Below are 17,175 nucleotides of genomic sequence, written 5' to 3' on the forward strand. Positions count from 1 at the left end.
ATAGCTGTATGTAATGGGGCTACACAACAACCTACAGTGAAGTAGCAACAACAGCCATGCTCAGAGACAGCAACTAGAGCAGAACACACACACACACACACACACACATACACAAACACAGACTCCCATCCACATATATCATACAGTAGTTGTTTATGTGCATACTCTATATGAATATGGAGACATTTTATAACCTAATGCCCTGGTAAATTGTCCCATGTACAGCATACAAACAGGTCATGTACACACAGCTGAGTAGACCTATCTATGGTCATAATTTGGAGTAAAAACATCCTATCAGCAGCCTCCATCCAGACTCAAAACAGGAAATACTTCATGAAAAGGAAGGAAACAGGTCTACACAACATGGTTCCATTAATAATTAATATCCCGATAAAGACCTCGGGCCTGTCATCTTTTTTTTTTGGCTGCTATTTTTATCGCTATCTCTTTTTGCACATGGCTAACCACATTTTTAAAAATGGCTTAATTATGTTTTTAAATATGTATGAAATCAGAGGGACTTGTACATTAACTCTTAAAGAAGTGGAACTTTTTCGGCAAGAGCAGGGTAGTTGAAAATCTCCCACAAAGAAATATACGTGTGTGAAATAAATTCTGAATGTGAACAAGAACAGTACATACATCTAGTCTTTGTGTATTTGTAGGTCTGTGTGTGGTGTAAATGTAAAAATTGTGTGTATGCTCCGGGTATGGGAGTTTAGACTTCAGTGTTACAAAACCCGGACTGGCAATTTAAATAAAGACATCTGACACAACATATTTATATTAATATTTGTCTGGCTTTATGATAACATTAAAAATATCATTCATTGTAATAAAAACAATACATTAATCAAAAGACAACAATTAATTACAGTCGCGACAGGAGATACAGTGACCACCTTTTAAATAACTTAAGAAAATATGCAGAGAAAATATTCTGTAACATTTACATACAGTGCTAGGCTAGCTAACTGTTTTGACCTTATGGTTGCTCTCAGCTCAAACGGTTGAGATTCCAGCCCCCTTGCTTTTCTGATCGGCTTAGAGAGGGCTCCCAACCCGGCGGTAAGACACTAACCGCCGTGGCGATTTCAGACAATCAGCACTGTCTGGTGTTTAGTTCCAACTGGTTGCCCCGGCGCCTCCGTCTTCCCCGAGCAGAAACCCGTAAAGGACGGGAAAGAGTCGCGCGAGACTCCGAGTGCTACTGCCGCGGTACCGCAGCGGCGCTTCAGTAGTATGTGACCTTTCGCGGAGTTTAAAAATATAAATCGGCTCATTCCCAGTTCTCTCACGGCGTTTACGGCAGCGCAGGACAGAACATCGCAGCCTCGTTAGGTGAGAGCTTCCGCACTGGACCCACAGTTTGAAAACTGACAGGGCTCCAGTCCCTGCCTTACTGCGGTGTACAGCAGCAGGAATATTACACGGCTTCCAGCTGTGTTTTTTTCCCCCTCTTCTAAACAGTGAGTTTATTAATATATCATCATACTGTCACGGATGCTGTAGAGCAGGCATACTCAAAACTGTAGTGCTGCTGGTTTTCATTCTTTCCTCTTATCAGATTTATTTAAACCTGATGCAGCAGGTACGTGTAATCTGAATCTCTGGCCAATCAGTGGCATTATTGGATCACAGGACTATCAGGCAGATGAGGAAACCAGTCGTACTACTGACCTAAAGGGTCAGGTTTGAATATCCCTGCTGTAAAGTGTGTTGCTTGGCGATGGCCATCACTGACACAGGGCTGTACATTAGTAGTCTGCCTTTTGCTGTTGGATCCAGTGTGCTGAATTTTAGACTCTTTCCTGGTCCCTCAGAAAATGGGTCGATTTGGAAAACACTGAGCTTTGTCCTACTTCTGTGGTAACCAGGAAATATCAATAATTCTACAGAAAGCACTGCTATCGTGACTACTTCTTCGGCTGTAACTTCCTTACTTCCTTTTTTTGTTTTATTGGGGTTCATGTAAAGACATTGTACTGCATAGTCAGCAGCAAAAAGGTGCAGTCATTTCAAACGCATATTCAAGCTTAATTCAGCTGAGACATTCCTTCTCCGAATACGTTATGGGTCAAAGACCCTGATGAAGGCAGATGCTAATGTACAGTTGCACTCTTACTAAGCGCACACCTGTGATTTGCCCTCAATCACACTGTCCACCGTGGCATCCAGTGCTGCATTTAATACTGTGTCGACTTTAAAAGTTTGGCAAACGTGTTCACTAATTAGACCAGTGCAATCACCCTCTAATCTTCTTTTTCCTCTCATTTTGAACTGTTAGAATGCAATCCTTGGGAGATCCAGTGTCGAGCTTAAATTAAATAAAAAATATATTAACCAAAAAATATATATATATCACTATACATTATTGAGCAAATGATGCGTGTGGTTATGTACATGTGTGGGCTCTTGCTCTTTTCAGTCCTGAGTTTTGGTTTTCAGTGCTTTTAGCCTGGGTCACTCTCGCTCCCAGGCCCTGTGATTCAGCAGGTTTGACTTTCTCTGACTCCCCACATGGGCATAGCTCATCTACCCGTGAGTAGGACAGTTCTGCTCATTCCAGCCCGATCCGGCCCAAACCAGTCCAGTCCAGTTCAGTCCGGCCACTTGTGATTGACGCAAGTCCCACAAGGATGCATGGTCACCCGCGTGACATCGCATGACTCTCGATGTTCCACATCCAACTGATATCGCTCAGTGACGGATTGTTCAGTGTATGGCGTGTAGGGGGCTGAGGAAACCACCTCTTTTGCAAACCCAGTCAAAGGCCAGCACAGTCATGAGGTGTGGGAGTTAGAGGCCTCCTTTGTTTGCAGCACAACGGCGAGCTTCATATCCAGGCACCATAGAAGTCTGAGGTCCTCCGTGGGGGTCGGATCAGGACGGCAGCTGGGTGGGACAACCCCCAATGAGTTTATCAGCCTCTCCTCATCGCCTCATTTCTTCCTCCAGTGAAGGCCGCAAAGCACAGGCTGCCCAGTCCTACGGGACGTCCGAAAGCCCCGCGTCCAATCAGCTTCCGAGAGTCCAGCGGCTCAAAAGCGCAGTGGCTGATGGGGGCTGTAGTTCTGTGCTACTCCTTTATCAAAGACATGCGCCTTACATTAATTGACAGTATTTTAGTGCAGTTTGAAAATCAATTTTTCCTCTCAGGCGCGCTTGTTTCTTGGTCAGACAGTTATTGGGGCTCTTATTGCTGTTGTCGTCGCATGTGTCAGAGCGTACAATCTATAATCCGAAGATGTAAACCATTGAAAATAGGTTCTGAATATCAACAACCGCAATTGCAGAGAAATGGAGAGGCTATTGTCCATCCACAAGACAATTTTTTTTTATATTTCAGGGTCACTTTTGGATGTGCAACAAGGAGAAAGGTCCATATTATCACCCTATGGAAGAGAGGAGAAAAAAGAGACAAATGTATCCAGTTAATTAAAGCACACAAATGAACTGCTAGTTTATGTAAATTTGATCTTTTGTGTAAATATGACGGTTTATGAGAGTGGAGCGACAGTATCTTCCACTACCTTTGGAGTGATTTCAACCAATCACAGTGCTTTGCTAAGGAAGATTGACATCCGCCCATTATCCTTTATGCATGCTGCGGGTCAGCCTGTGGCCTAGTTGCTAAGTTACACGACTGGGACCCAGAAGCTTGGCGGTTCCAGCCCTGGTGTAGCCACGATAACATCCGCCCAGCTGCTGGGAACCTTGAGCAAGACCTTTAACCCCTACATTGCCCCAGGGGGCATTGTCCCCATGCTTCGTCTAATCAACTGTAAGTCGCTTTGGATAAAAGCGTCAGCTCATTGAACTAATTATATTATCATAATTACATGCATTACATTACATTACGTTATTGGCATTTGGCAGACGCTCTTATCCAGAGCGACATACGGTTGATTAGACTAAGCAGGAGACAATCCTCCCCTGGAGCAATGCAGGGTTAAGGACCTTGCTCAAGGGCCCAACGGCTTTGCAGATCCTATTGTGGCTACACCGGGTATTAGAACCACCGACCTCGCGTGTCCCAGCCATTTACCTTAACCACTACGCTACAGGCCGCTCCTCACACGCCAACCATTTGGCAACCATTTACACGCGTGAGAATTAGAAGTGCCTGCGCGCGTCTCACCCGTGCCCGCCCTCTCTACATCAGCATGGCCCTCATGGTGGCCTTGCTGATCCTCCGGCGGTTCTTGCGCGGCCTGCGGCGCGTCCCTCCGCGGCGCGCGGGGGGCCGCCGGGTCGGGGGCGGGCGCTCCGTGGTCAGCGCCGCGGTCAGCGCCGCCGTCGTGGTCACTGGGAAGATGAGAAAAGCACATGGGTCAGAGAGCGGTGTCGGAACCGGCTCGCCCGTTTCCCCATCGGCGGCTCTGACAATGCATTTCCATTTCCCGTGCCTTTCTAATGTCCGGGGAACTGAAGAAGAATCGCAGGACACATACGTTTATATGATCAACGGAGAGGAAGCAGCCCCGAAAGAAAACACACACACACACACACGCACGCACAAATGCACACATACATATACACGCATGCACACACACACACACACACACACACACAGACAAAGACATGGGCACACACATACACATAGTATTACATATTCATACTGAATTTTCTAATCACCTGGTCTTTGTGTGGTTGTGTGGACCTGCCCTCGATGATGTAAATGATGTTGTTGTTGATGATGATGTCGCTGTAACTCTTCTTGTTGCTTTAATTGTTCTTTTTCCTGGTCCAGTTTTCTTTGGAGCAGTAAAAGTTCTTGTTCCTCCTGTATGTTCAGCCGCTGTTCTCGGCCTCCCTCTGTTCCAGGAAGCTCTCTGTCTCTGTGCGGCCCGACTGCCGGTTGCCTTTGCTCCGTCGCCTCTGTTTGGTTGTGTTTGCAGTCGTGGTTATGGTCATGACTGTGACTGTGGCTGTGGCTGTGGCTATGATTGTGGTTGTGGTTTTGATTGTGGTTGTGGTTATGGCTATCATTATGGCTGTTATCGTGGTTGTGCGGCACGCCGCCCTGCTGGGGAGGAGACACGGCCTGTGTGTGGTGTGTGTGTGGCCTGTGCTCCCCCTCTGTGGGTCTCTGTGGGGCGCTGTGATGGGAGGTGATATTGGGGTTCAGCCCGTGGGGGTTCAGCCCGTGGGGGTGCGTGTGTGGCCTGTGCTCCCCGTGGGGCCGCACTGCGCTGCCGTCTCCGCGGCGATGGCCCGGGGTCCTGTCCCCCTGGAGCGCGTCCTGTGTGGGCCGGGGCTCCCTCCCCTCCTCGCCCCGCGGCGGCTCCGTGGGGGCCCTCTCCTCGCTGACGGGCGAGGGGCTGGTGTGCGCGTGCGTCTGTGCGGTGGGCGGGCGCGGCGGGACGCGATTGGCCGGCCGGAGGCTGGGGTTCTGGTTGCGGTTCTGGTTCTGTTTCAGCTCGTCCTCCCGGTGCAGCTCCTCCTTGGAGAGCGTTTTGAGGGGCGGGGCTTTGGGGGCCGGCCGCTGGGGCTGCACTGCATGCTGGGGCTTCCTGGGCGTGGTCCGCGGGGCCGGGGGCGGGGCCGTGGTCTGGCAGCGACAGTCCATGTGGTCCTGGACGGAGATGATGGCCTTCTCGTAGTGAGGGTTCCTATTGATGTACTGGATCTTCATCACCTGTCAGACAACAGAGCTGCCATTAGTACAGCTTCTTACATGAGGGCAGGGCTGCCCAACCCTGCTCCTGGAGACCTACTGATCTACTGTCCTGTAGGTTTTCATTTCGACATTAATTTTGGCACACCCGATTCTACTCATTCTCTAGCTGTTGAATGAGGTGTGCTTTGTTCGGGTTGAAGTGAAAACCCACAGGACGGTAGACCTCCGGGACCGGGGTCTGGCAGCCCTGCAGAAGGAGCTACAGGTCGGATTCGGCAGGGTCCTCGCTGTCGTACACTTGAGCGAAGTGACTGATTGGAACTGTCATCAAAATATCAGATTTTGAGTGTCAAATAACCACCGGTAAAAATAGGCGATATGGAATATCCTTGCTATGCGCTGCCAGCATTCCAGAAAGAGGGCATCCGCCCAAGAAAAATAAATTATGAAAATGACGAGCAAACTGGAAGCGCTGTGTGTACTATATGGCCCATATACCAACAGATACAGGTCGACTGAGCACCGCTGTTACAGCTTGCATCTGATGTGAGTGATGGCATACACTTACTACCAACAGCGGTGGTATATGTCCTCTACCTATAGAGAGTGCCGGAGGGTATATGTTCAGCACCCATAGAGAGAGCTAGAGGGTGTGTGTTCAGCACCCATAGAGAGAGCTGGAGGCTGTGTGTTCAGCACCCATAGAGAGAGCTGGAGGGTGTGTGTTCAGCACCCATAGAGAGTGCCAGAGGGTATATGTTCAGCACCCATAGAGAGAGCTGGAGGATGTGTGTTCAGCACCCATAGAGAGAGCTGGAGGGTGTGTGTTCAGCACCCACAGAGAGTGCTGGAGGGTGTGTGTTCAGCACCCACAGAGAGAGCTGGAGAGTGTGTGTTCAGCACCCACAGAGAGAGCTGGAGGGTGTGTGTTCAGCACCCACAGAGAGAGCTGGAGGGTGTGTGTTCAGCACCCACAGAGAGAGCTGGAGGGTGTGTGTTCAGCACCCACAGAGAGAGCTGAAGAGTGTGTGTTCAGCACCCACAGAGAGAGCTGGAGGGTGTGTGTTCAGCACCCACAGAGAGAGCTGAAGAGTGTGTGTTCAGCACCCACAGAGAGAGCTGGAGGATGTGTGTTCAGCACCCATAGAGAGTGCTGGAGGGTGTGTGTTCAGCACCCACAGAGAGAGCTGAAGAGTGTGTGTTCAGCACCCACAGAGAGAGCTGGAGGATGTGTGTTCAGCACCCATAGAGAGTGCTGGAGGGTGTGTGTTCAGCACCCACAGAGAGAGTGGGAGGGTGTGTTCAGCACCCATAGAGAGTGCGTGTTCAGTGGGAGAGGGGTGTACCTGCAGGTATCGGGTGCGAGTGACGATGGGGACACAATGCACGGTCCTGGAGTTGCAGCAGCCGGAGCAGCGCTGCACCTCCACGCAGGGGGGCCACAGCATGAAGTTAGCGTTCCGCCGGTCCAGCATGTCCCGCGTCACCTCCAGCACCTCCGTGCGCACCTTACAGCGGGCCTGCTGCGCCTCCTCCGCCACTGGGAGAGGGGAGAGACATACTGTCACACACTGTCACACACTGTCACATACTGTCACACACTGTCACATACTGTCACACACTGCACACTATACACACACACACACTATACACACACTGTACACACTGCACACACTGTCACACACACACACACACACACACACACACACACACACTGAACACTACACACACACACACACACTGCGCACACACACACACTGCACACTATACACACACAAACTGCACACACTGAACACTACACACACACACACACACACACACACTGCACACTATACACACACACACACACACACACACACACACTGCACACACTGCACACACTGAGCGCACACACACTCTGCACACACACACACACTCTGCACACACTCTGCACACACACACACACACACACACACACACTGCACACACTGCGCGCGCACACACACACACACACTACACACACACACACACACACACACTGCACACATTGCGCGCACACACACACACACACACACACACACACACACACACTACACACTACACACACTGCACACTGTACACACAGACACTACACTCTGTACACACTACACACACTGCACGCTGTACACACACTACACACACACTGCGCACACATACACGCTGCACACTGTACACACACACACTACACACACTGAACACACACAGTGTACTTTTTCTAATCATATTGGATGAAGAAATATCCTGTATTTTAGTGTTTCTTTTTTCTTTTTTTTACATAGGCCTATAGTACATTGATAAGCCTGAGGAGAAAATAAGCTGAGTAATCGATTGACAAATTACTCATACCCATCGTTAATAAATAAACACTGTACATGTAATATTTATACTGTATGTAACCATGATATATTATAGCAGAAGGAACCGTGATAGGTCATTTCCATACTGATTAATATTACAGTAAGGGGGGCATGAGAGAGACAGAGGGAGGGAGGAAGAAGAGACGAGGGGAGAGAGAGAGAGAGAAGGAAAGAGTGAGCGAGTAGGGGAAGGAGGGCTCACCGAGGCTTCTGGGAAGGCGCTTGGAAGTGCCGTTGGCGTGGCGACGCTTGGATGTCTGACTGTCTGGGTCCTCGTCTGGAGGAAACAGAGAGAGACAGGGCGGGTGGTGTCATTTAGATATCGTTAATATACTATCTGATAACTTCATTTCAAACAAGGCTATCAACATAATAACAAGCACTAAAAAAACTACTTTTTGTTCAGTGAGTGTGAGTGGCATTGAAACATTGTTCGGGACACAAAGGAAACTCTTATTTGAACAATCAGTGCTATTTTTAGCCCTCTGTCTGAGCCGTCAGAAACGTGGCTGACTGGGGATAAATGAGAGGATAATTGTAGCCGTGGCCCTATGAGAAAGAAACAGGGCAGGGAGGCTGTTTCAATTGCTTTCGGTGACTCACCCATTAGCAGCTGATTCATTTTTCCTTAATGGTGTCCAACAGGGCCAAATTAACATTGTGCAATTCTCATTAAAACTTTTCATTAAAAGTCAGGGCCCTGACTGCATTCAATTATTTTTTTTTAAAAGCAAAGGAGGGATTAAACTTTTATTGGCAGCTGTAGTTTTCAAAAATAGAGTCATCTGCTAATGGGTGGTACGTACTTATATGTTCTGAACAAGTACAGTAGTAGTGCAGAGCAAGTAAATTCAGGACAGTCCTAACATAATGGACAGCTTTGCTGCCGATGCTATACAATTTTTGTCGACTAGTTACCACCAGAAAACACGTACAACAGACAGCTAGTTACCACCAGAAAACACGTACAACAGACAGCTAGTTACCACCAGAAAACACGTACAACAGACAGCTAGTTACCACCAGAAAACACGTACAACAGAAAACTCACTGCACCGTTAACTGCATTTCTCACACTGCTCTCATTCTAGCTGCCAGATGTGGTAGCCTAGCTGGTAAGTCGATGTATTCCTCAAGGGTTCAAGTTGTATCTGTGTGATCACGCTAGGACTCAGAACTGTGCTTTCCTCTAGGGTCCTCATCGCACTTCTCCCTGGGTTTGATTGGCACTTCATTGTACGTCGCTCGGGATATAAGTCGTAATGTAATGTAATGTAATGTAATGTAATGTAATGCTTGTGTTAGAATGTGCGTGTATCCGCAGGTCCGTACCGCAGAATTCCCTGTCAGTTTGTCCGTCTCTATTAGTCCCTCTGTCTGTCTGTCTGTCCATGCCCGCACTGTACATTGTGGGACAGTGAAGACGTGGATATGACCGAGCTGGCCATTGTGCGGGCGGGGTGTGGTTCTTCGGGGGAGAACAATGGCGTGGCCTTGCCTTGCGCCTCTCTGTAAAAGCTCCACATGAGAGTCCTCAAGGCTGGCCGCATTGTGCCAGCGCTTCCTCGTGCCACTCTCTCCCACGTACAGTAGCCATGGGAACGGCTCCCAGCCCCGGCCTCCTCCCACAGCCTTCCAATCAAAGCCACTTCCTGCTTCCATCAATCCCATGAATCCGTGTTGGTCGGTGAGATCCTTTCTCACAGACGGTTAAATTTAGGCCACAGTGCAGAACGCCTTCGCGCGTTACGCAGGGCGTGTAACAGTAGCTCAGCGGTACAGATTAGTGCGTTGTAGGGAGGTGGAGTATTTCGGTTGTGTGAAGGTGTTAACTTTGGTGGGAGCAGTGTGTGCTGCAGTCTGGCAGGTGCCTCTCTGTGCATATGAGTGCAGTGTAGGGGTGCAGATTTACCTACGGAGTCAGGCTCCAGCAGCAGCTGCAGGTCCTGAATGGAGGAGATGGAACTGGTCCTCACCAGTTCCACCAGGGCAGGAGGCAGAGGGTCCCCCTGAGAGAGAGAGAGAGAGAGAGAGAGAGAGAGCCCCGCTGTTATACTGACTGTTCACACACCATTCACTGCATTACCCACACTGTGCTGCTCTGCACACACTGCACCATTCACTGCATTACCCACACTGTGCTGCTCTACACACACTGCACCATTCACTGCATTACCCACACTGTGCTGCTCTACACACACTGCACCATTCACTGCATTACTCACACTGTGCTGCTCTGCACACACTGCACCATTCACTGCATTACCCACAATGTGCTCCTATACACACGGCACCATTCACTGCACTTCTCACACTGTGCTGCTCTGCACACACTGCACCATTCACTGCATTACCCACACTGTGCTGCTCTGCACACACTGCACCATTCACTGCATTACCCACACTGTGCTGCTCTGCACACACTGCACCATTGAGCTATTTACTCACACAGCAAAAAGCAAGAAATAGGTAAATCTCAAGTCTCATGTAATTACACTTAAAATCTTGTTTTTATTACTTTTTGTGGTAAATAAGACATAAACAAGTCATTTAAAGATTTGCCAACGGGGTACGCTCATTTCAGTTATCAAGCTAACCGTAACTTAAAGCAGGCTGATATTCTCTACTCTAGATCATTATGAGACTCAGACGCTTGTTCAGACAGGCTCTTACTGCAGGGCTCCCACCGCCCCCACACTGACCAGGGCCCATCACCACCATTCAGGCAGCTGCAGCCCAGCACACAACACAGATCTTCAGTGTCCGAGCGGACGAAGGAAGAGAGAGACGTGTGGGGGAGGCAGGTGGGGAACTATGATGGACGCTGTCCGTCAGCAGGACGGGGAAGACAGCGAGGGGCCCAGCGAGGCACAGAGCAAACAGGAAGAGCTACCGTGGTGTACAGGAAGTGGTCATACAGAGGTGGCCTGAGCTGGAGGAGGAGAGACTGAAACGGGCGAGTTGAGAAAGAAGGATGAGCCCAAAGGCAAGCTGAAAGGATAGAAAAGTAGAAAGGGACTGAGGAAAAGAGGAACGGCCGTGAAAGGGCGTCTGTTCGCGATGCCCTGGGTTAGTCATGATCATCCCGGTCCCAGCTCTTTTCAGAGAAACCGTTTGATGTTTGTTCCCCGCTAAGATGTCCCCCTCACTGTGCGCTCATCATCATGTGTCTGTGCGTCTCCACAGGAGCAATGCAACAAACACGCGGCCCTAGCAACCGGTAAATACTCCGGGCACAAATACGCAAGTCCGCACAACAAACCAGTGCATGCACACGCACTCACACACACACACGCATGCGAGCATGCGTGCACCCAGACAAACGCGTTTACACGCGGAGGATGAAATTACTGTGCGAGAAAGTTGGGTCAGATTGATTAGATATTATTATAGGCTATCTTTGTGGTAGTCAGTCATTATCGTTGTTCCCCCGGGACACAGTGACACATCGGTACTTCAGAGGGACTGTATCAGTCAGAGTCATGCTACTGCAGTCACATGAAGGCCCTGGGGACCTGTGGCTTGTGCTTTCAAAGAAAACGGCGTGCCGCTTCTGTGTGTCTGCGTGTGTCCGTGTGTGTGCATGTGTGTGTCCGTGTGTGTGTCTGTGTGTGTCTGTGTGTGTGCATGTGTGTATGTGTGTGTGTCTGTGTGTGTCCGTGTGTGTGCATGTGTGTGTCCGTGTGTGTGTCTGTGTGTGTCCGTGTGTGTGCATGTGTGCGTCCTGCGTGTGTCTGTGTGTGTCCGTGTGTGTGTCTGTGTGTGTCCGTGTGTGTGCATGTGTGTGTCCGTGTGTGTGTCTGTGTGTCCCCGTGTGTGTGCATGTGTGCGTCCGTGTGTGTGCATGTGTGTGTCCGTGTGTGTGTCTGTGTGTGTCCGTGTGTGTGCATGTGTGTGTCCGTGTGTGTGTCTGTGTGTGTCCGTGTGTGTGCATGTGTGCGTCCGTGTGTGTGCATGTGTGTGCCCGTGTGTGTGTCTGTGTGTGTCCGTGTGTGTGCATGTGTGTGCCCGTGTGTGTGTGTGTGTGTGCATGTGTGAGCATGTTTGTATGTGTGTGTCTACGTGTGTGTGTGAGTGTGTGTGTGTACATTAGATACTTATGGGAACACAGTGTGCTGTTTTCCCTCTCTTCAGTTTCTGTCAGCACATGCTCAGCTTCCGTCTCCTAGATAAGCTCTGGTCTAGTACACTAGGTGGTCAGGCACACTGGACACCTGTGTTTGTATCTGACTGCTCAGTCTGCATTCTTCTGTCTGCACTGCCACCACTCCTCACTGAAGGGAAGGGATGATAAATACCTTCTTATTTTTCTTTGCCAAACCTCAATGCACCTTTTTTTATAATTAAAAGCAATAATTTCCTCTAAATGAAAGGTCCTTCTTCCACCCTTTCATCTGCCTCTGCTTAAACGACCGAATTCCTCCCGCATTTTCTCAGAAACATCGGACCGATCAGTCAGTCAGCGTGCCAGAAGGCAGGTCACCCTGGCAAGGAGACAGGTGGCCAGCCAGAAAATACATCAATGTTCCTGGCAATTAGTGTGTCAACCATGCAGACTGGGTCAGCTGATGTCAGGTGCTGTGCACTGATTCCACAGATACAGAACTTCCACTGCGCTGACATCACTTCCTCCTCCCTGCCTGTGGGCGGGGTTAGAGCAGATTATTGGCAGACGAAGCAGCTGTGGAATGTCAGGTACAGGTTTGAAGGACAGAAATGTGAGCTGTAATGATACACTATTACAGGACTGGCTCACTGCCTACACACACACACACACACACACACACAGAAACGCATATACAGGCACGTATGCACACACACACAGTCACACACACTGCCTACACACACACACACTGTCACACACAGAAACACATATACAGACATGCACGCACACACACACAGTCACACACACTGCCTACACACACATACACACACACAAACACATATACAGACATGCACGCACGCGCACACATAGACACACACACGTGCGCACGCACACACAGACATGCACACACACACAGACAGACACGCACCCGCACACAGACACGCACACACAGACACATACACCTGCACACACACATACACACAGACATGCACGCACACACACACCCACAGAGACATACACACACGCATTCGCGCACACACAGACGCGCACCCGTACAGACACACACAGACACGCGTGCGCACACACACACACGCACTGGCACACACGCACGCGCATACCCACGCACCCGCACATACACACACACACGCACACACGCGCGCACATACAGACATGCACTCGCGAAAACAAACAGAACACGCACGACAAGCACAGATTCCAAACGCCACATGGAGAGATAGGCGGATGATGGATGTGTAGCTAAATGAAAGAGGGCCGAACAGAAAGGTTTTGATTTAATGCATTGCTCAGGGCCATCTGTCACAGCTTGTTCTGACTTCACCCTGTATGTTCTCCCCACAGGCAGTGAGGGCCACAGAGCACACACACTTTGGATTTTTACCGCCGTTCAACCTCGCTCTTTTCAGAAATAGCGAAGCTGCGTTTCACTTGTTGGATAGCTGCTTTCTCACGGGTTAGCCTTGATTATGTGCGCCACGCCAAGAACTTATCACCCGAGCTCTAACACGGGTGTGACATCATCAGCAGTCGGTGCTAATTCAGTCCTCTGGCTCAACATTAATCATTTTAATTCTCAGACCTGCTGGGCCTTGGACTCCCATGCACTGCTTTGAGTCTTCTTACAACCGTGGAAAGATTATATCGCACAAGGAGACATATTACAGCCCCCTCACTCAAAGATGTGTGAGTAGATGGGCGGACATTGTAGCTATAACATTACAAAATACACCGCTCCAGGATACTATTTTACATAGCCTGTGATGGACACGTAGGGATCGTTCTTTGACTGGGCCTGTTCTGGGGAGACAGTCACAAGACGGTTGATAGCTGCCTCCTCTGTGTCATAATTACACCAAGTTCAAGATTAGGTTATTAATGAAGGTGTTCTTGAAGAGAGTCGTTGATGGGCACTTTCACCCCGGGTACACACAGACTGCGTGCTTGGGCATTCAGCTGCAGTCAGCTGGAGACTGTGTCCCCACACACGGCTTTCAGCAGCAGCAGCGCGGAGAGCTAACACTCGCAGCAGGGGGCCGGGAGGCCCGTGGGAAAAGTTCCTTTTATTCCACGGTTCTGCCTCAGTTTAACATGGAGGCTCACATTATGTCACTCCTGGAAGTACCTTCCACTGTCTCTCCAGCCACTGCTCTTCGTGCCTACATTCTGTCTCCAACATCTGTGATAACGGACATCGCTTATTAATCTTGCTCTGGATAAAATGACAGTCCTAAATGCAGAACTCATTCAACAAACAAAATCTGAGCCTATTTAATACATTCAATTTAATCATTCGGGGATCACGACACCCATTATTGCTCCATATGTCTCAGTGAAAAGGTTGATTAGAAAAGCATCGCAGAACAAGCATTATAAACTAAAAACAGGTTCTGTGCATGCATTGTGTGACATCTCACATATTGGTGTAGATTCAATAACGTGTGTGTGTGTGTGTGGGGGGGGGGGGTTGCTTAATGATTGGGGAGGGGGGGTCAATCATTCAATGACGGATGAAACGGAGGTCACGTCATCAGCGATGCGTCTTTGAAACGTACTTCCCTTTTGCCATGATGACCCATATGTATCCTCTGTGAGCAAACCCTAATAATAATTTTCTAAGTGAGATTGGGTCACAGTTGATATAACTGCTGACATGAAATGAAAATGTCACCTTTTCAGCCAAGCAGTCAGCTTAACAGGTGTGAAACTGTTAAGACAGAAAAATAGGACCTTCTTCAAGTCATTGTGGCAAAGTGTGATGTTTGTAGTTACCCACAGCAGGGCTTTAACTTACCCTGAAAAACCACCATCATTTTCTTCGCCATTATGCATAATTATAGCACTCAACAATAGTAATCAACGGATATGGGAGTGGGGACTCAATTGCACAGCAGTCAGCAACCATGCTGTGCAATGTAGACAAAATACAGCACTGACACACCTGTGACAGGTGATTCACATTTCTAAACTCTTGCTAATGTAATCAATTAACACAAAGTAAACTCACTCAGAGTAGGCTACTACACACGCCTTTATTTACAGAGCACACACATATATTTCACTTGAAGTCCAGTCTTAACTTCAGCCAGGAAAGAGACAGAATCAAACCCAACCTGATGTCAAACAGGTGAAACGCCTCTTAGAATGAGCACACTCGAATCGCACGCGCCAACTCAAAGTGTTCAAAAAACAAACTTAAGTGAATTGGAACTGAGCGGAAACGGTCAGAAAAATAAGCAATGGCTTAGGTATTCTTACCTCGGTGCAAGCGAACCGCACACATGCCGCAAGCGTCCAGAGCAGCAGAACCCAGGAGCTCATCGTGCCGCCCAGCCTCGAGACTCCGCGACGGACTGTGCATTTATGGAGGCGCGAGGCGGGCGCTGCGCAGCACTTCAGCACGAGGACAGCGGCGCTCTGCGGACCTCTCACGCAAAGGCACGCGCGCGTTAGTCCCCTGCAAACATCCAAATAATGTGCTTAATTTTAGCAAGTGTCTTTTCAAAATAACCGTCTTTTATATCCTAGGAATTAATCCGTGAAGAATTCCAGGAAATCCACGTCTGTAGTTAAAAAGTATTTCGACGCAGTTTTCGTGGGAAACCTGTTGACCTCCTTTTTTTCTTCGAGCCTCCGTAAATAAACGACCAAGTGGACTACCGGCGTTGCAAAAGCTTCAAATTGAAGAAAAACACTGGATAACGAGGTTTAACATGCAGTAAAGACTTAATTTACGTTCAGTTTATGAACTATAAATGCATTATCGAAAGTGCCCAATGTTCCACTTTGTGAGGATGTTGCTACTTTTCTTCGGAATGTGCGTCTTAGAAATACAACAGCGTGGTCTTCATTTACAGCTTCATTTTATGAAAAGAAAAAAAAAGAAAAATTAATTTTCTTTAATTATGTTGAACTTGAATATTAGTAGTCCGGATTGCAGAATTCAATATGACGATTTTCTCCAATTACACAGTAAAATGTAGCCTAGGTAAACTGCCAAATTCCTTTTTGTCGTACAGTTGAGATCAGGTGGTCGTCAATCGGCGCACTCTTTTCTGTTATCTGTTTTATTAACGTACTTATTCACGATTGTCTCTATGGGTTTTGAGACTAATTCTAACGGATCACAGTAGGCTACAATGCAGCCGTTCCTCTGAGCGACAGTTGCGTTCGTTTCAGTTCAGTTGATCAACACCCGGGTTCTCGTTCCAGTCTGGCTACGATGAACTGTGTTCAGGTTTCCATATAGAAGCGACTCCCAGTGGGTCTGGTGGGAGTTAGTATTCGGCCTTTCACCCCGCCCCTTCAAGGCTGGATGCCAGTATCCATATTAGGATTCTCTTTGGGGGCGGTTGTAAGGCAGCAGGACAGCCTCCGTGGAAAGGTATTTACTATGATATCCCAATTATAACCATTGAAAAGATACGAATCTACGCTTTAGCGTCGTTTGCGGTCGACTGGGACTTTTGGACAGGCGTAGGCGACGCAAAGCGCACTGTGACTTAGTGTTTATAATTTGTACTACTGGGTGGGTGATGCAAACTGTGTGTCATTTGGCCCAGAACTTTTTTGTGCAATTAAGATTAAGAGGGGTCGATTGAATCACCACACTAAGATATCATGTCATGGAATTTCCCTCTAAAATAATTGCCAGCATAAGCGTAAAATAAGTATTACAAGATTTATGATTTCCACTTTAAATTGTTGCCGAGGAAATCTCGTGCGAACCTGAAATGCTGACAGTGAGACCTTGACAGTGGAAATTGAATTTGGAAAAAATGAATGGAATCCAGACTAACCACTAAACAGCTTAAAATGTGTCTTTGGGTAAAATACAATCTTAAGGAATGCATAGGCTTAGCGTGAGTAATTCTGTAGGAAAACACCACATTTGACTCCCTTTGTTCCTACATTTGCTTCATGTGGTGTTCTTGTATGACTTGCTACCATTTTTTTGCTTTCAGCCTGTTAATGTTTCCAAATCTGGCTTGATGGGAAATATGATTCTCACTTACACTTGTATGCCTGTGGCCAGTGGCCTTGATGCCCTGTGG

General features: G+C 48.4%; 1 protein-coding gene across 1 annotated transcript; it reads right to left on the bottom strand.

Moving 5' to 3' along the window:
* Positions 1 to 783: 783 nt before the first annotated feature.
* On the bottom strand, positions 784 to 16,348 carry pdgfba (platelet-derived growth factor beta polypeptide a). The gene is made up of 7 exons (XM_061231685.1): positions 15,380 to 16,348; positions 9,914 to 10,010; positions 8,204 to 8,278; positions 6,973 to 7,166; positions 4,642 to 5,644; positions 4,145 to 4,311; positions 784 to 3,398 (listed from the first exon to the last, which is right to left on the bottom strand). Exons 1-6 carry the CDS (start codon positions 15,440 to 15,442, stop codon positions 4,160 to 4,162), a joined length of 1,584 nt encoding a protein of 527 aa, XP_061087669.1. The 5' UTR covers positions 15,443 to 16,348; the 3' UTR covers positions 784 to 3,398; positions 4,145 to 4,159.
* Between the last annotated feature and the right edge of the window lie 827 nt (positions 16,349 to 17,175).

The sequence above is a fragment of the Conger conger genome, chromosome 2 (genome assembly GCF_963514075.1).
Source record: "Conger conger chromosome 2, fConCon1.1, whole genome shotgun sequence".
NCBI lineage: Eukaryota > Metazoa > Chordata > Actinopteri > Anguilliformes > Congridae > Conger > Conger conger.

What these genes read in the sequence shown, in the direction of transcription:
- pdgfba (XM_061231685.1), bottom strand. Translation starts at nt 15,442, where the DNA reads ATGAGCTCCTGGGTTCTGCTGCTCTGGACGCTTGCGGCATGTGTGCGG. An exon ending in GCGCCTTCCCAGAAGCCTCG is followed by an intron (nt 7,167 to 8,203) that starts GTGAGCCCTCCT and finishes CCCCTCTCCCAG; the next exon opens with TGGCGGAGGAGGCGCAGCAG. An exon ending in CACAACCACACAAAGACCAG is followed by an intron (nt 4,312 to 4,641) that starts GTGATTAGAAAA and finishes TCATCTTCCCAG; the next exon opens with TGACCACGACGGCGGCGCTG.